The sequence below is a fragment of the Perognathus longimembris genome, chromosome 2, assembly GCF_023159225.1.
Source record: "Perognathus longimembris pacificus isolate PPM17 chromosome 2, ASM2315922v1, whole genome shotgun sequence".
NCBI classification, from domain to species: domain Eukaryota; kingdom Metazoa; phylum Chordata; class Mammalia; order Rodentia; family Heteromyidae; genus Perognathus; species Perognathus longimembris.
Genome location: NC_063162.1, coordinates 78338709 through 78358112, shown reverse-complemented (window position 1 = coordinate 78358112; position 19404 = coordinate 78338709). Strand labels below are relative to the sequence as shown.

Sequence of the window (19404 nt, the reverse complement as noted above, 5' to 3'; positions counted from 1 at the left end):
CTCATTGTGGGACACAGAATATTGTGTGTGTGTGTGTGTGTTGGTAGTGGGGCCTGAACTCTGAACCATGACACTTTCCCTTAGCTTTATTCACTTTATTTACAGCTCTACCATTTGAGCTCCATTTCTGGCTTTTTGCTGGTTAATTAGATATAAGATAATTAGACATATTGTATTCATAAACTGCTTCGTTAAATGGCAACTCCCATGTACAACTACTTAAGTATCATCATCATATCTCAAAAAAAAAAAGTCTCATGGACTCTTCTCACTGGGCTGGCTTCAAACCATGGTTCTGAGATCTCAACTTGCTGAGTAGCTAGGATTACAGGCCTGAATCACTAGAGCCGGCAGAATATTACACTCGTGTGTGTGTGTGTGTGTGTGTGTGTGTGTGTGTGTGTGTGAGTGTGTGTGTGTGCCTGTCCTGAGGCTTGAACTCAGGGCCTGGGCACTGTCACTGGTAGCTTATGTCCTCAAGGCTAATGCTCTACTACATGTAAATGAAGCCACAGCAGCCATTTCTTGTTTTTATGGTGGCTAGCTGGAGATAAGACACTAATGGACTTTCTTGCCTGGGCTGGCTTTGAAACTTGATCCTTAGATCTCAGCCTCCTGAATAGCTCAGGTGGAAGGTATAAGCCATCAGTACCTGGCAACTTGGCCTTTTTTTATAACTACAGGGTTGGATATATACAAACTGAAGAATGCTTTTAAATATTGTTCAAAGCAAGAATTCTATGCCTCTGTACAAGTGGGAAGCAGCTGCCTGCAGTGGCTACAGGGCTTGTCCATTGTGGAAACAAGCTCCCAACACTCAACACCAACAGCACATTTAACTCCTTCAACACCCACAAGACCTTCTCAGGCCATTGAAGGAAGAACTACGTACGCCAGGCCTTACCAGTGTGGCTTCTTTTGTGAACCATGAGCACATTGGGCCCGATGCAAATGATCCCACAGATATCACACTTTAGTTTTCCATTAGGAAGTCGAATGCCTCCAAGTCCGGACAAAGCCGAGCTGCCTTGGTCCCTGTGAGAGCCATTCATTTTTTCTCCCGAGGCATCAAGCATTCGTAAATCCTCTGCACATTCTTCCCCATTCATTTCACAGGCACGCCTATTCTCTTCATCACTCTGAGCCTCTACTTTAACATTACTGGCTGAAAAAGACAATACAGGAGGCCACTCAGTGTCATTGCAAAAAAAAAAAGAAAGAAAAAAACAACATAACAAGCAAAACACAACAGAGCAACACAGCACAAGGCCTTTTAACAGACACAGAGAACACTGATGACCTGAGTGGATAAGGGTGTGTGGCGGGGTGGGGGGTGGGGTCTGAAGAGGGGGTGGGTGGGAGCCTGAGCCACATAGGAGCATGGGAATGGTAGCCAGAGGATGTAACAGGGATACAGGGAGAACCTGCATTTCTCTCCACAGATCCTAATGGACAAGTATCCGGAAATGTGTGGAAAGAGTGTAAATGTTTGCCCTTGAAGGTCAGACCTTCACTTAGGCAGGTTAAGGTCACCAGATCTACAGCCTTCAATTGGGATTAAATCCTAGGTGTTGTGTGTTGTTTGCCACAGGAGCGCCCGTGTTACACAATTGACCTTGCAAAGACATGAGAACAAAGTGGTTAACAAGCCTGAAACATCCCCACCCCCCTTATGCATAATGCTACCTTGCCTTGTTTTGTGTGAATGTTAATGAATTTGGGACCAAACTAGGCAAGGTCATGCTAGATACTGTGAGGACAAGGTCCTTTTTAGATTCCCTTTCGGATTTCTGTTTCTTCAGTACATGATCATTCAATTACCCTTTTATCTCACAGTGTTGTAAATCAATACTCTGTCTTAGAATCAAGGTACCCCTTTTACATTTCCTCCATAAACTGAGCAGGGATAGTTTATCAATGCAAGAGACCAGGGAGAGTTTCTCAAAGAAAATAATGTATGTGGGTCAGGGGAGGGTCTTCCTTAGGTGCTAGAACTGTCAGGACTAAGAAAAAACAATAACCACTTCTTAAGTCACATGTGAAGTAATTACATCATTGACATACTCTTACTTTGTGTGTAAATACTGGGGTTTGGATTCATGGCCTCGTGTTATCATTTAACTTTTTCATTCAAGGCTGGTGCTCTACCACTGAGCCATAGCCCACTTCGGGCTTTTGCTGGTTAATTGAAGATGAGACTTATGGAATTTTTTTGGGAGGGGGGGCTGGATTTGAACTTTAATCTTCAGATATCAGGTTGAGTAGGTAGGATTACAAGTATGAGCCACCAGTGCCTAGGAGGCATTCTTTCCTCCTAAAGAAAACATGAGATGTTCCATTTGCTTCTTTTCCAACACTGCTAATACTCCAGTACACCTAGTCCTAAAGTGCCTGGGAGTAATTGCAACTAGCCTTGAAACTATTATTTTTATATTCTCATGAGAGCAGGGAGATATAATTTGCTGAATAACAAAGGAAGATAACCAGTAAGATTAATAACAAGACTACATATTTTTTCTCTTCCGCCTTTTTTTTTTTTTCCAGATAAGGTCTTATAACCTAGGCTGGTCTCAAACTCATGATTCTCCTGCTTCTGCCTCTCAGGAGTTGAGATTACAGGGCTGCATCACTATCTCAGGCACAAGACTACATAACATTTTTCAATAAATATTTTCAATCACCTATCCTCTAAGTTTTTTCCCTGGCAAAGCAACTTGGACATTACACATCAGACTTTCAGATTCTGGGCTCTTCCAGCCCTGGTAGGGTAGCCTAGCACTCTGATCTAATCTTCAGACTCAAGACTAAGAAAAACCTCTGTAAATAATCCTCCTAGTTCACAGTCCTTCAAGTTTATTTTATTTAATAAATTTCTCTTGATCTTGAGACCTAGAGTTCCAATACTTTCAGCCAGTAAAATAACTGTCTAGAATCTCAGCGCCTCTATTTTAAAAAGTTCAAGGTCTTAGGCCAGTCATGAAATTTCTCTGTGCATTGATTTCCACATCCAGAGAAGGAGGCAGTAACACAACCGTGGCAGGAGGTATGGGGGGACTCAGTGGACTGACAGATGGGACAAAAGCTCTGGATGGGGACAGGGATTGGCAAGTTGAAGCCATCTAGCCATCTCATAGAGTGAGGCCTTACCTAACCCCCTATGAGCATGCCACTTACCTTATATCATGCACACAGCACATCAGAAGCACTCTACTATTTAATCCCCAGAGAACTCTATACAGGAAGTATCATTATTAATACTGGGGCACAGAATGGGAAGACTACTTGCTAAGGTCAAATACTCAGCAGATGGCAAAGCTAGGCTACTTACCTACTACTACTTTGGGGGAAAAAGAGTTACAAATAAGAAAATAACATGAGTAAATTAAAACATGGGCAACAGCTTCTACAGAAAACTTTGAGACTGCCAAAGTTTGGGTATAATTCAACGCTGAATAGTGCTGTCTCTTTCCATCAGACCTATTAGTCCCTGAGAAGCCCAGTGCAGAGAGTTTTCAAGTGCTAGGCCCTATGAGGTTCTGAAGACCAGAGACTCAGAATACTTTGCATCTCAATATCCTCCTGCTAGCCCTTCCTAGCTGCTCAATAAGAGGCTTAGTACCCCTGACAGGTGAGTAAAGGAGACAGGGCAGGCAAAGGAGGCTGGTCTGTCGCTCCAGTCATGGTGCTTAAGTACTGCTAAGGTCTTCAGAATCAGTCTTCTCAGGTATGTCCTGTGTATCTTTCTGGGTAGAAGTTAATGCACTAGGCCCTTACTGCTGACCAGTGTTTGCAATCAACCTCTAAATGGTTTGGATGTCTTCCAAATTCCCATGTATTAAAGGCTTGGTCCTAAGGGTGGTGCTATGGAGGCAGGAGGTGGATCCTGTGACAGGCAGGGTCGTGTGTGTGTGTGTGTGTGTGTGTGTGTGTGTGTGTGTGTGTCCTTGAGTCCCTGGAGCATCCCTTGAGACCTCGGAGCATGCCCTTGAAAGGGAGGGGCTGTGGGACCTGTCTCCCTGTCTTATGCTACTTCCTACATTACATGTGGACAGTTTGCTATGACATGTGCTCCCCAGCATTGTCATTTGATGCCCTCCCAGAGTTCCAAAGCAATGCAGCTGCAGGATCTTGGATTGGAATCTCCAGAACTACAAATTAAGTAAACCTTTCCTTATTGTGTTATTTTGCCTGTGGCATTTTATTGAAGTAATGACAAGCTGACTAATGGTGGCTTTATAAGAAAAAGAAGAGTCCTGTGTTAGCACACTTGCTCAGTCTGGCCATGTGATGCCTTCTGCCATAGTATGCTGTGGCACAAAGGCCTCACCAGATGCCAGTGCTATGCTCAGAGACTTCTTAGCCTGCCGAACCATGTGCTAAATAATTCTCTATTCTTTATATATTACCCAGATGCCAGAATGTGTCACACCCACAGAAGACAGACTGTGCTGGCAACAGGATAAATCTCCAATGATCTGTGCATTTCTTTTTTTTTCCTCAAATTTTTATTATCAAACTGATGTGTGCATTTCTTTATCTAGGCTTGTTTATAATTAGCCACCTTTTAAAAAATGTAAGTGAGACTGGAATAGTCTAGAACGCAATGGAGCAAATTACAGTGGGTGTGGCAATTTCTTCTCTCATGAGAATTAGGATACAGAGCTGTCCTAGTGCAGGTAAGACAGGAACTCTCGAGGCTGGGGAAAGAGCATCATCACACAGAGAAAGTTTGGGGTGATCCCCTCGACATGTTCCTGACCTGGCTGGATTTCATTCCTTTGGTGGAAACCAGTCAAGGAGAATTCATTCTGACTTTCCTGAGGTCACACGTGGATAGATGACACACCTGCTGGAAGTGACCACGCACTTCTGCAGCAAAAGCAATAATGAGTATTTGTGCTATTCTCTACACTCTAGTGTGTATTGCTGCTGACTGTATGGGTGCTTCCCGAGGAGGAGAAGGACAGCAGGGACCATCGGCAGTGACACCCAGGCTTCTGGAGTCATGGCAGGGGCAGGCTGCTTACATAAGGAAGGAAAGCTCAGTGCCAGGAAGGAAGCAGATGAGGAAGCACCAGGGGGAAACATGCAATGGATGTTGCTTTAAATACCGCAGACATCCTCAAAGCCAGAAGACCTTGTGTCAATACCTAATTTGACTTGGGGTAGCTGAAGCCAGGACTCTGGTGTTATTATCCCACATGACAATTTCACTAACATCTGTGACAGGACCAAAATGAAAAAGAAGTTCAAAAGGAGAGTCTCTCACAAATGGTCCTGAGACCTATGTGGACACCCAGATACAATCTCAGGTACACATACATGTAAGATGGGTGGATGTTAAGACTATGTATATGTAAGGGATGCATATGTAATGGATCCTTTGTACAGATGGATGTGATGAACAATAGGAATATAATTTCATCATATAAGGAATTCACTTAAGAATATTTTGCAAACTTCATCCTTACTCCTCTCCTTAGAACAATGATGAACTCAGTAAGGTGCTGAATCAAACTGCCTTAATATAGAACATGAAAAGTACACTTGTGAGCTTCTCTTCCTAGAAGACTCAGGGTCAAGCCTGCCCTCCCATTGACTGAGAGATAATGGACAAGGGCCCACTTTCATTATTGAAAAAAAATGTGGCTTGTATCAAGGGAAGAGGTTTTCAATTTAAAATGAAGAATAGTTAAAATCTTATTATCATATATATATATATATTTACAGGTCTTTGATGCAGTTATTAATCCCACGGTCTTAAAACAAACCTTGTTCTAAATGGGATACAGCTTTTAGCATCTACACAGGTTCAGAATCAAAGAATCTGGAGACTCCAAGGAACACTGAGATCAACAGGAGCCAAGAGGCCTGGATTTGCTGCCAAGCATTATAGGCACTTGTGAATAATTGAATGTTTTTAATGCATAGGTGTAATGCACTGGCAATCTCCACCTTGAAAATGGATTTTGTTTCTCCCCATTCTCATTTCCTTTCTAGAATGTGTCATTGTATTTATTAGGAAAGCACATTTGTGGTATACAATATGCATTTTTCCATGAAAAACATTCTAAAATTATCACTGGAGTATGGTTTAAAGCCATGTAGACTGGAAATGCTCCATAGTTTACATGAAAATTGAGGGGAGAAATAGCCTGTAATGAGTAATTTAAAAAATTAGAATAAAGGTATTTAAGATATAGTTCAACATTATTGAGGGTAATTAAATGATAATTTGAGATAGAAGCTGGATATGGTAACTCAAGTCTGTGATGCTACGTGGGGGGCAGAGACTGAGGTATTTTAGTCAAGGCCAGTACAAACATAAAAGTCCACGAGATTCTATCTCAACCAATGGCTGTGCATGGTGGCACGTGCCTGATATCCTCAGTGACACGGGGAAGCACAAGTAGGAGGATGGCAGTCCAGGCTGGCACAGGCATAAAGAGACCCTACATTGAAAACCAAAAGGGGATGAAGGCCTAGTAGACTGCCTGCTTATAAGACAAGGTTCTGAGTTCAGTCCCCAGTACCACCAGAAAAACTGAAATGAAGATATTTAAGTACACAAATACATACATATGCAAGTGTTTGTGTGGCATTTAAAAGAGAGTCATAAAATTTTAAGCATTTAAAAATGAATAGGACAATACATTGCCATGTGCTACTACTTCAAGTATAGGGCACCTATCTTGTCAAGGCCCGTTATTAGAAATACTCCTATTACTAGATATTTTAGGCCTTTAGATGGAATAAAGTCAGGCAGACAGAAAACAAGGAAAAGCCAGAACAGTGGGGCAAGGATAAAAATTATCAATTGAAAGTATATGTACATTTTCTATATTGAAGGACATAAATTGGAATGAAGCTGGGAGAGGAACGCATAGCATTAGTTGTATTTAATTTTAACTATGAGAAGTGTTCAAGGCACAAAGAATAACTTTTCTACCATGGCCACAAGGTGGTGATATTGACCAAGAACAGTTTGGTTGCTGTTGGGTGGTGAGAGTAGGGGTGGAGGGGGTTGTTATCCAGAACAGCCAGTCACGTGTGGAAGGAAGACATTTACAATTTGAAGGGACAGAGGTGCAGGGAGAGTAAAAGGGAGGTAATAATACTTTATGAACCCATATGTATAAAAATATAGACAAGATGTCTGTCAAAATGTGCGTTCTGTCTCATAAAACTCCCAGTATCATTTATCATGTCTACATGTAGCATTTTGTGTGTGTGTGTGTGTGTGTGTGTGTGTGTGTGTGTGTGTGTGTGTGTGTGTGTGTTGTGAAGGTCTCTCTGAAAACTCGGTTTGGACATTACAAAATGATCAAACTTAAACTTTCCTCAGACTACGTGGGAAGATGTCTTAGAATGTACTATCTTTTGTAGTGTGTTTGACTTATGTCAACAATGTGACCTGTCATATCAAAATTTGTGTATTTCCCATCTGAACATTTTGTTTTATGTTATATGAAAAATATTCACAGACATTTACATATGCACAGACACACATATCACAGAGATAAATACCAAATTACTATTTTAAATTTGAATCAAGGGAATATTAACTAAAGAAAGTTTTCTATAGACTTCAATATCCTAGAACAGTGATCAATGTACTTAGAAAAAGCAAACTTAGATCCATCTGCTGAATCCTTTAAAGACTAACTTGTCTTTGATAACAAGGATATGAGAAATATGTCCGTATCTGTTATTCATATCTCATATTTTAGCCTATATTCATAATTGTTACAATTTTTAAGAGCTGGGATGAACATGGCTTAGAGGTAGAGCACTTGCAGGGCAAGGATTTTGGCTCAATCCCAACAACACAAAAAACAAAACTGAAAAACAAAACCCCCAAAGTCCAACCTCTTTTCTGGGATGGCTTCAGAAAACTAAAGAATTTACTAATACAGGTTCTAAGGACTGAAATTCTAAGAATGTTAACCAACTTATAAAACTTAATAGCTCTCTGTACATTTAAAAATAGCATTATCTGATTTTATAAATACTATTTTAAAGTGGTTGCCCAAACATATTTGTGGCTTATAATCTGTCAGCACCTAAGAAAGAAAACAAAACACAAAAATGAAATTAACATCTGCTTCTGGTTGAGCAGCTCAGAGCAGAGAAGACCTATCCCACGTGGCTTGCCAATAGCTCTCTCGTTCTTGCAGCAAGGACCTGCTGCAGAAGGGTCTGGAAGCTGGAGAGGTTGTCTCCATTCTGAAATGAATACTCCAGAACAAGAGGAGGGGAGTGCATCCTTTTCTCCTGGCCTCTAAAGTTGTCAAAATCATCTTCAGAACATGTTGTGTTGTTGGATGGTGACAGTACTGTATCACAAAGGAGACCATTCCAACATCAATCACCATCCTGGTCAGATTTGATTGTACTATTCTCACCCTTCTTCTCACTGTCAGCCCCCTCTCATGTTCCTTAACACATCTCTAAACCCTCTGAACTTTACTTCTTTATGGGGGTAGGTAATTGATGTTCATAATGCTGGGTATTTAAAGGATAGTATGGAACACATTTAACTTATCTCATTTTGCTTGTTCAAATGGAAGCATGGTGTTGATGTCAGAACATGCAAGGCACAGTATCTACACAATGGTAACTAAGTATGAAATGAATACATGTGTCTGCTTTCTAGAAGCAAAGTATATACTTACGAGAGAAAGTTTGGGGAATTATTGCATGAAAATCCCTAAAGACATCAGCCCCATATGTAACTGCAATAAAGAAGGCAAAAAGAAAGCAGGATTGTAATACCATGAAAGATACAGTATGAATTTAAATGACAGCATTATTTAAAGGAACATATTATGCCTAAAACCACTGGTCAGCTCTGAATCTGCCATTGTTGATCTTCACGTGGGCGACAAAAAAGGCATCAATTTGGGGCAACCAAACAGTTGTCTTTGATTGAAGGTCATCACTCAGAGCAGAACTTTGACCTTCAAGGATCTCAACTCAAGTATTCAATTCCATAGAAAAGTTGGGAGCAAGCCATAATGGGCTCAATCTCTTGGAGGCAGTAGCTCAAAATTTTCTGGAGTTATAAGAAAGAAGCCTTTATGCTAAAGGTCCAGGATTTCAGCCTCATCACAGTAGCTCATACCTATATTAAAGCAATGCCCCTCCACCCCCATGGGTGGACCGCATTACACATGTTTTTATTCAGCCTTCTATGAGGATGTATTTGTAGAAAATTTGAGTATTTTCATGCAACATATGGGGTATGTGCATGGAGAATTGTTGCTTTCCCCTTACCTTCAAAAAGGGCTACCAATTTCTATGAATGGCACAACCATTACCACCTTAAATCTTCAAGTTCTTACTCTGTGGCATAGGATGAGAGGCCAGTGGGCTCCTATTCTTAAGACATGCGTGCACATGCATATACTTACATACCTGGTTTTCCCTCTGAGAGTCACATTGCAGTGACTGTTACAGTTATGTGCCCAACAGGCTCCTAACTTAAACACTTGGATCAAAAACAACTACATAATTTGCTGTAAAAAGACTGGAGGAACCCTCAGAGAATATTTTTTTAGCAAATTTTGCTTATACTATTGCTTTCAAAACTAATTTGACCACAGACACTCCCTTCTCTTCCATGTAATAACTAATAAAACACTGGGTTAATGGGAAAGCAAGGTTTGGGGAGATACTGTTAAACTTGCTTCTTGGGGTGAATGGCTTAATTATCGCATCAAATCCTGGCTCCGAATCTCTTTATTTTGTTCTTGATTGTCCAAATTTCATAAAGTCAACATCATGCACTTCATCAAACAGAGCTATTATTCATTGGCTTGCCTAGTTAGAGATGAGTTTGATGACCTGCACACAGCCAACAATATAGTGAAAATTTTTTATCATAACAATTGTCATTCTTGCTACCATTGAGCTCCAAAATTTGTATATAAACTTTTCTACTTCAGTTGTTCTGTACTATGGGGCAACTACTATCTTAGTTCATAGGAGAAGGGGCAAACATATTCTCTAGTAGGAAAGGCTAATTTCTAAAGATAGGGACATTACAGTAGGTAAAGTCACATAAGTCTTTGGTCAAATGGCACAGTGCCGAGAGGCTGTGTTACTAGAGGTGATGCAGGTTGGGTGCCCAAGTAGGACTTGCTTGGAAAGTGAACTTCCTGAATACCCCATCAGTTATGTAGCAACAGCTTAGCCACCTGTGGCATGCATCCTCACACAGCAGAACAGTGGGGATGAAGTCATGTTGACTGGTAAACCGAGGAAGAGAGAAGCTAAAAGATTGGGGTTATAGACAATTTGTTTATCATTAACAAGGATAGGCCGGTGGGTGGCTCTTGCCTGTAATCCTAGCTACTTGGGAGGCTTAGATCTGAGGATCATGGTTCAAAGGCAGCCCAGGCAGGAAAGTTAGTGAGACTCTTATCTGCAATAAACCACCAGAAACCTGGAAGTGGTACTGTGGCTCAAGTGATAGGGTGCTAGCCTTGGGCACAGAGGGGATCAGGGACAGTGTCTAGGTCCTGAATTCAAGCCCTAGCCTCAGCAAAAATAATAAACAAATAAATCAGTTAATTAATTAATTAATTTAGAAAAGGACAGACTTGTGCTATCTTGGAAACCCAAGTGTAAGACTTAAAACATGTAATTTTGTTTATTTATTTATTGTCAATCCTGGGCCTTGTACTCAGGGCCTGGGTGCTGTCCTTGAGCTTTGGTGCTCAAGGTTAGTGCTCTACCACTTTGAGTCAGAACATGTAATGTGTCGCAACAATTTGCATTGTGTTCATAATTGTCTAACATAGACTGTAACCATGTAGTACCAGACAAGAAATGGTGATGAGTTTTTAAGGCAATCTGTACTTTGCTTAGTGTAATTCAAAATTGCCTAAGTATATCGGAAAATTTGATTTTCTACAAATTACAAAAACAAATTTAAAAATAAAATATGCTTATAGCTATCAAGTTCTGGTTGGTCACAGCAGAGGTGAATAGAGAAGAATAAATTCTTCTTTTCTACCATCCACATTTCCAAATAAAAGGGTCTAGATAAAGCAGTATGTGGTGTTCTTTCTGGATAGGTTATGATGCAAACAGCAAAACCAAGCTTAAGTCCAGTGTCTTGTGATAGCTACTCATCAGGAGCTTTATAAACACGAAGTGCTTGAATTTATAAAGCATTTAGATTTTGAGGTGTTGGTGGAGGTGCAATTCATTGCATCCCACAAATAGTCTTGAACTCTTCCTTCCTATCTCCCTCCCTCTCTTTTTTTGTGCTGGTACTGGGGCTTGAACTCAGAGTCTGGACACTGTCCCTTTGTTATTGTCTTTCAAAACTGGTGCTCTACCACTTGAGCCACATCTCCACTTTTTTTGTAGTTAATTAGAGATAAGAGTCTCATGGACTTTCCTGCCTAACTAGCTTTGAGTTATGACCCTCAGATCTTAAAAGCTACCAGTGCCTGAGCCACCTCCTTCTCCTTCTCCTTTGCCGTTTCCTCTTCTCTCCTTTTTCCTATTTTGGAAATCCCTCCCCAAATCCAAACCATTGTTTTATAAAAGGGCACAGATAAAAAAGAACAATGTATTAAAATTTTCCCTCAAATCTCCTGAAAGTCATGAAATACCTTCTTCATATCAAGAGTAAATTTAACTCATTTGCTGGGAATTTCTATTCCCAAATGTCTGATGAACATTGTCATATAAAACGTTGTGAATATCTCAGGCTTTGAATCTTCCTCAGTCTGCCAAACTGACGAACATACAGAACTTAGATGACATGCTCATAAACCACACTTTTCAGTGTGCATTTGGCTGTGAGGATTGTTCTAAACTCCATCTGCAGCTCCCTCCAGGGGGAGACTGAAATGTTCCTGAGATTTTTCTTATTTTGTGCAGGGACTTGGACACAGGTCCTAGGTGCTATCTCTTAGCTTTTTTGCTCAAGTCCAGCATTCTGCCACTTAAGCCACAGATACACTTCTAGCTTTTTAGAGATTAATTGGAGGTAAGAGTCTCATAAACTTTCCTGCTTGGGCTGGCTTCATATTGTGATCCTCAGACCTCACCCTCCATAGTAGCTAAGATTAAGTCATGAGCCACCAGCTCTGGCGTTTAGTGTCTTCTCAATGGCCTTTCCTACTATGGCAAGGCCAGGATGGCTCCAGTGGCTATCATGTGCTAGCTCCTTTTATTTAGATTTCCAGGGTGCTACTATGCAATAATGGGATCCTGCATAACTCTGCATCTCCCATGGCGTCTGTGTAGCATTTTCTTCCCATTGGACATGCAAAAATTGGGGAAGCAAGCCATCAGAACACAGCTGTAGGACAGTGTGGGGATCCACCTAGGCTCAGTCCCGCTTATTGTTCCTTCTTCCTTCCAGTTCGAGATGGGCACAACTTTCTGAAAACTTGCCCGCCTCCTTCCAGCATCCCCACTTGGTTCTCACTGTTCACTTCCTTTGCTGTGCTCCAATTATATCATGTCTTAGAACATCCATGAAGCCACCCGCCATCGCCTAGCCAAGTCCACAGTGCATCTACTTCCTACTCACACATCCGCCCTATCATCCAGAAAGTGGGCTGGCAGGCGTGTGCATTATGGGCTTTGGTCTTCAAGTTCCCTTTCCTCTGCCTGCCTGTCAAAATAACACTGACACCCACAATGCTGCTCTTATCAGGAGAAATCTAACTTCTGGATTTCCTACTGGTTGGCAGTGTTATGATAATTATCACATGCTCTATGTCAAAGTCCTTCCACAACTGGCAATCAACGTCAAGGAAGAATGGTAACTCTCAGCAGGTAATATTATTCACATCAGTAAAGGCATGAACATTAGGAGAAAATGTGAAGACATATAAACAACAATATTAACCCCATACACTGCCCACTGTGTGCAGATATGCTGCAGTTTCCACTTAGCTGTACAAAAACATCGCTTAGCTAAATCTGAGCTGCAACTTGAAGTTATCCTCCTGGACTAAGCAGCTCTCTGGATCCTGGATCAGGCGGTTCAGATCATTTCTTCCATTGAAACTTGGTTCAACCCCTGGCCCAGCTCCTTGTGGTTTCTGTCCTCACAGATAGTAGAATCTGCAAGGCCTATTTTAGGACACCTGTTTAGAAGCTGAGTCTCTCTCTTGGTGACTATGGCTTTACTCTCTCGATCTAAGCTTCTCTGAGATAAACTCCCAACTCAGGAAGTTAGTGTGGCCCTCAACTACTGTGTGTTCAGCTAGACATCATGACACACCAGACCCTCTTCCCACATGTTCTCTGGTGTCATGTACAGGGAAGACAGGTGCTTGTTACTTGCTAGTGAATTAACAAGCTTCTTACGATTACTTTCTGAGGAAGTCCATAGTAGTAGCTGGACATTTTCTGAAACCCACAGCCATTAAAGAAGTTACAGAAAGCATTTGATTTTTCATGGTGGCAACTAGTATCATGATACATTTAGTCCTCATTAGCAATAGGGGGAAATCATTCTTATTATTCTTGTAATTCAGTATTGGACATTACTTATATGGACTCTTGGTTCAAGTGTGTCCCTAGTTTTCTTTGGTCTGTGTCATACATATCCTGGCTGTTCTTGAACCTGGACATTTATAAGTTAGCAGGTGATAGTCGTGGCTATGACCTCTTCACAGAAGGAAGAAGAACTGGCAGTGGAATGGGCATGAGTTCTCTGTGGATCTTCTTCCAGTTCAAGTCAGAAGAAGCTCTTTAACATTGAACTGTGCCTCCCAATAGCTAGCAAAGTTTGTTAAGGGCTCTGTGCCTCAGTTTTAATCATTCATCAAATGGGCACAATCCTATTTATTTGGGAAGATCTGTGTGAAAATCATGGTAATATCCATGAGCTCTCTGATCTTTAGCAGACACCTAGGAAAACAGTGATGTAGCTATGTACATAGTAGAAAGCCAACACATTATCTTCATGTCAAAGAGAACCCAGCATCTATGGCATCAGCTGCACCCAACTGCCACATTCCTCAAGTATGAACAACAGAGGGGAGGGTGCTTTTCCATCTATGCAAGTAAAGGGGAAAAGGAAAAGACCTAGTACTCATCTCTTCCAACCCCAAGTGTGAGCATGTGCTCCTTCAGCTCCTAACATCCTGGCAGAAATGCTTTCTATCAGGGATGTAGATGAAGGGACCGTGCTGAAGCCTCTGGCTGTCAGGCCGAAGGAGAGTTGGAATGGTGTCCATTGGGACATTGCCTGCCATGCTGGAAGTCACTTAGCTTTACCTCCTATTCTGGCTATCAGATCTGCCTACAGAAAAAAAAATGATATAGAGGAGGCAAAACAGGATGCAGTTAGCCTGATCTGCTTGCTGTTGATGTACCACAGTTGGGCCCACCTGCCTGGATTTTTTTTTCCAGTGCTGGGAGAGAACCAAAGATCTTGTGATACTATCCAAGTACTCTACCACTGAGCTCCATCCCCAGCTTCATTTTGTGTACATTATACTAACACAATATTAAATTGTCAGAGTGAATAATCAGGCTAGGGAAAAATTGATGAATACAACTGATGAATCTATGATTTAGGAAGGGAGAAATGGAAATAGACTTTCTTCTTTTTTTATATATATATATATTTTTTTTGCCAGTCCTGGGCCTTGAACTCAGGTCCTGAACACTGTCCCTGGCTTCCTTTTGCTCAAGGCTAGCACTCTGCCACTTAAGCCACAGCGCCACTTCTGGCCGTTTTCTATATATGTGGTGCTGGGGAATAGAACCCAGGGCTTCATGTATACGAGGCAAGCTCTCTTGCCACTAGGCCATATCCCCAGCCCCAAAATAGACTTTCTTCTAAAGATTATAGAAAAGGAAAGAGTAGGTACCAAAATGACAATTCTATTTATGAGATTGGTTTTTACATAATCATTTTGAGGCCTTTTTAAATATTTCTAGGGACTAAGATGGGACCCTGGCACCCATAGCTCATGTCAACTGAGTTCAGCCTGGGATCTCCTCACAACAATTTATGAGATACATTTAACAGGTTGAAAATCAGGTTTAAGGATACTTTTGGAGTGATGTATTATTCTTGCTTTGTGTGTGTGTGTGTGTGTGTGTGTGTGTGTGTGTGTGTGCGTGTGTGTTAGTCCTGGGGCTTGAATTCATACTCTAGCACTGTCCTTAAGGTTTGTTCGCCAAAGCCCAGAACTTTACCACTGAGCAACAGCTCCACTTCTTGCTTTTTATTGGTTAACTTGGGACAAGAGTCTCATGGGCTGGCTTCAAACCTCCACCCTCAGATCTCAGCCTCCTGAGTAGCCAGGATTAAAATCGTGAATCATCAAGACTTGGCTCTATGAAGTTTCTACATAGCACCTTGAAGTCCTAGAATATAAGGAGAATCATGTAAAAAGGAGAAAAGGGAAAATATCAATATCAACAGAGTGAAAAATCTTAGTTAAAACTTCAAAAAAATGAAGAGAAAGGAGACATCTAGGCAGCAGAGAACGGATCCCTCTAGGGAGTGGTCACTGTAAGTCAGCATTTGCTCTGCACCCTGGGAGGGGAACCCAGTGTGGTTTAAGTTAAAAACCTACTGAACTCTAGCAAAAAATAAAGTTATGTTGACCCTTCGACATACACACTGGGTCATGCTGGGTAGCATGTTAAAACAGTGACTTTGTTGGAACTATTCTAGTGCTGACTTACGGGGGGGGGGGGGGGAATTGCAGGAATCACACCAGGTACTTCTGTGACCAGCAAAAACCTACATTTCTCGCTCCATCATCCAGGCCTTGGAAGGGAAGATCAGAGCATCACACAGCTGGTACATGCTTGTGTTCACTTGCTGTATGGAAAGGCAGGGAAGAAAGGCAGTATGGAAGGGATGTGGGGTGAGGAGCTCTAATATTACCAGAGGACTTGACATGCAGGCCACAAAGTAAAAGGTGCTGTCCACTGCGAGGCATGTGCTGAGCTGACATAAATGCCCTCAGGTGTTAGTTATCATGGTCTTATGGAAGCAATAGGTGAAAGGGTGGCTGCCAGTGCTGAAAGGCATTGGGTAAACTAGGGATTGAAGATGTAAAGAAATCGGTTGACTGTTGAACACAACCTGACTTCCTGAAACAGTTATAGAAAGTACAGTGAACACATCAGGGAGGCATGTGCCACCCCTCACTTAAAAATGAGAACACACAAGCAGAAAAAGACTGAGCAGTCTAACTCCCACTCTGTCACCTTTGCCCCTACCCCATCCTACTAAAGAGGTCAAGTGCAAAGGATGTCTGGGGACTTGGCACATTTTTAGGTGCTGCCAACAGTCCTAGCCTTTCCCTCCTATCTCCAACGCTGGCTCTGTTGTCAGCCCCAAAGATTCCAGAAGGCCAGGGCCCAGCTTCAGGGAGGCCATAGATAAAGTAATCTCTTCCAGGACACACAGAGGGTGGGTCCTCTGCTGTCCCTCCCTTCCACAAGCCTAACGGGTCCCTGTCAGAATTCCAAGCAAAGGGTGACTCAGCGAAGCAGAAGGAGGGACATGAAGGATACCTCAGTTGTTGCCTAGCCATGTGGGGCCCCCGAGTCTATAGCCATACATGCTCTCCTGTGGTGTATGCCTTCAGATGGTCCCTGACTGTAGGTAGCACTGCAGGAGGCAGGGAAGCCCTATTCCTGTCTTGATCACTTCTTCTTGTGCTCTTCCCAAGGAGCTAGTTTCTTGGGCTCTATCTCAAATAGCCTACTGGCAGTGAGGAACCAAAAAGTACAAGATGGCTCAGAATGTCTGTTACTGAGTCGGCTGGGTGTGAAGGGACGTGAGCTTGGGAGCAGTGGCTGGGACTGAAGCCTGTGGGTTGGGATGCACCTGGCTGGTCTGTTGCACTAGGGTACATAGGTGTGTGGGATGGAAGTAGACCCGGGAACATGTGCAGTGTATACATTGGGTACACACATGCAGCACCCATTCATCCTGCACTTGTATTTACCAAAGCAGCTCTATAAGACAGAGTAAGTAGTAGAGAGTTGATATTTATAGTGGTCTTTCCTTTAAGGAGGGTGGACTTGCAGACATGTAGATGGAGCCTAGTCATTCTGAACATCACATTGGCTCCTTACCACTGTGAGACTCAATCTTCAGAATTTCCTGGTGTCCAGGAGTCAAACTGGGCCTCTACAATGCTAAGAAATGACTGTGAAATTCATGCTCCCTCCATTTCTTAGTAGGGACACACACATTCGATAGAAAGTTCTGGATAAGAAATGGTGGCTTGTGGCAGAAGTTGGTATTGTGGTAATAATACCGAGGATAAGACATTGTGAAACCTAAATAAGATGTATGGAGGTTTTAAGTCCAACTAGGGTTCATTTACCATTAACTTGGGTAAATTAATTCTCAAAGACTTTACATTTTATAGTTATTTTCATAAGGAACTCTTAAAGTTTTTCTCTTTCACCCATTTTTTCTTTTTTATTTCATTTTTCTTTTCTTTTCCTTCACCTCTGATCTCCCTTCCTCCATATTCTCTGAGGTAATTCAATGTGCTTCACAAATGCTAGTCACATACTTCTTATTGACAATCATAACCAAGCCTTCAAGAGCTATTAGTGAGCACTGGAACTGCTGGAAATTGGTACTGAAATGGATTTATAACATCAAGCACTGGTGGCTCACTTCTGTCATCGAAGATACTCAGGAAGCTGACAGTTGGTGATCATGGTTCAAAGCCAGGAAAGTCTGTGAGATTTGTATCTCCAATTAACCAGAAAAAAAAGCCAGAAGTGGAGGTGTGGCTATGGCTTAAGTGGTAGAGTATCAGCCTTGAGTGAAAAAAGCTAAGGAAGAGTGTGAGGCCCTGAGTTTAAGTCCTAGTATTGTTACCAAAAAGAGAAAAAAAATGGAGGCAGGCCTTCAAGAAATGCTGGCTGCCCTTCTTTTGACTGGGCGCCATCACTACTTTCTGAGTTCAGCTCAATACTCAGAAACCTCCCGCTTCCTGGCACTTCTGACAAAGTTTAACATCTCCTGGGAACAACCTTCAAATGCCACAGTGGTTTTCCTAGTAGGTATCAGCTGTTTCTTAGGACTGGAGTGTCTCAAAAACTCCTGGCCTTCTTGTCAGCAACACTTCTTTGAAACAAATGACTATCCTGACTTTGTTATTTCCTGATCAGCAACACTTTTATTGAGAATATCTGAAAATAATCAGATTAGAATCATACATTCTTCCCAGCTAAAAAATCTGATGAGCATTAAACTTAAACCAGCGCCATTGGATCACTCAGCTGAAGAGATATGAAGGGTTTTTCTGAGGAATACAATTTTTAAAATCCTTGCAACAACACTATCAGAAAAGATCCATCCCTCAAAGAAGACTCAGAGAGGACACTGACCTGCCCAAGGTCAGTATGCAAGGACTGGAGCCCAAATATATGAGATCCTCAGCCTATGTTTTTCCTGGTTTACCCATGCTCCTAAGTCCTGAATTGGCTTGCACAAACCTTCCTCTGCTGGGTTAGTTCACCACATGAAGCTGTCTGAATAAAGTTACGTTACATATCATTGCAGGGGCGATTTCTTTCTCAGGCATTCCATATGTGTGTGTGGCAAGCCCTGGGAATATCATACCACTAAAGAATCACCAAAGGAAAATACACTCTTTGCCATAGAGTATTTACAGCCTAGAACTATAGGAGAAAAGCCTCCAAACTCATTGCCAACAGCAACAGTGTATAAAAGAGTCCTAGGTTGTTGGGAGATGAGTGGTAGGGAGGGACTTTTAGGAGTCACATAGGCATATAGGCTAAGACAAACCAAGGTGAGAGGCAGGGTCCTCTGCCAGCTCAGAGTTGTGGGCAGTGTTCTGAGATTCCAGGAGGCCGGTAGGGCTGGCACACTCTCAGAGGCCTCTACAAACTGACATGAGGTTCCCAAGCAACAGGAAGTGTGGGGTACATGCTCAGAGGGTCATGTAGTGGGAAAGGATGAAAGGAAATAAGTTTGGAAAGTGGATAGAAAAGCCTACAGGGAGGGGTGGTCATTGAAACACCTCATAGACAGAAACAGGGAAGTTGAGAACCTGTGAGTGTTAGCAGGGATCAGGACAAGGTGCTAAAATGGAGGGGCCCCAGCTCCTGAGGCAGAACCCTTCCACAGGCAGGTGTAGAAATGCCTGCCTCCCCAAGTCATAGTGTTTTGCAGGACCACCAGCAAGCCAGAGAGAGAGACCCAAGCTTCCTGGGCCTGACTTCTCCATTCTGCCTGTCTTCCTCCTCCCTCCCAGCTCTCCTGCCTCATCTAGATGCACCATCCCCAGAAGGCAGGGCCCACAGTGAGTGATTGTGACACTGCACTGGGCGTCACATTGTAACTGTGTTTCCACATCCTTCTGGCTGTATTGTAAGATCTAAGAAGAGGAACAAAGGCAAATAATG

At 42.2% G+C, this 19404-nt stretch overlaps 1 protein-coding gene across 10 annotated transcripts in view; it reads right to left on the bottom strand.

Annotated features, from left to right (window-relative positions):
• Ikzf1 (IKAROS family zinc finger 1) overlaps positions 1–19404 on the bottom strand; it is a 100933-nt gene that overhangs the window by 25478 nt on the left and 56051 nt on the right. For 5 of the 10 annotated variants that reach the window (XM_048339565.1, XM_048339568.1, XM_048339566.1 and 2 more), the window contains exons 4-5: positions 8676–8735; positions 905–1165 (exon numbers count right to left, since the gene is read on the bottom strand). The exons of 2 other annotated variants lie outside the window; for them this stretch is intronic. In XM_048339565.1, coding sequence (XP_048195522.1) covers positions 905–1165; positions 8676–8735 — 321 coding nt within the window. The remainder of the gene's footprint in view (positions 1–904; positions 1166–8675; positions 8736–19404) is intronic. 3 more of the 10 variants (XM_048339564.1, XM_048339563.1, XM_048339567.1) reach the window with 2 other exon arrangements.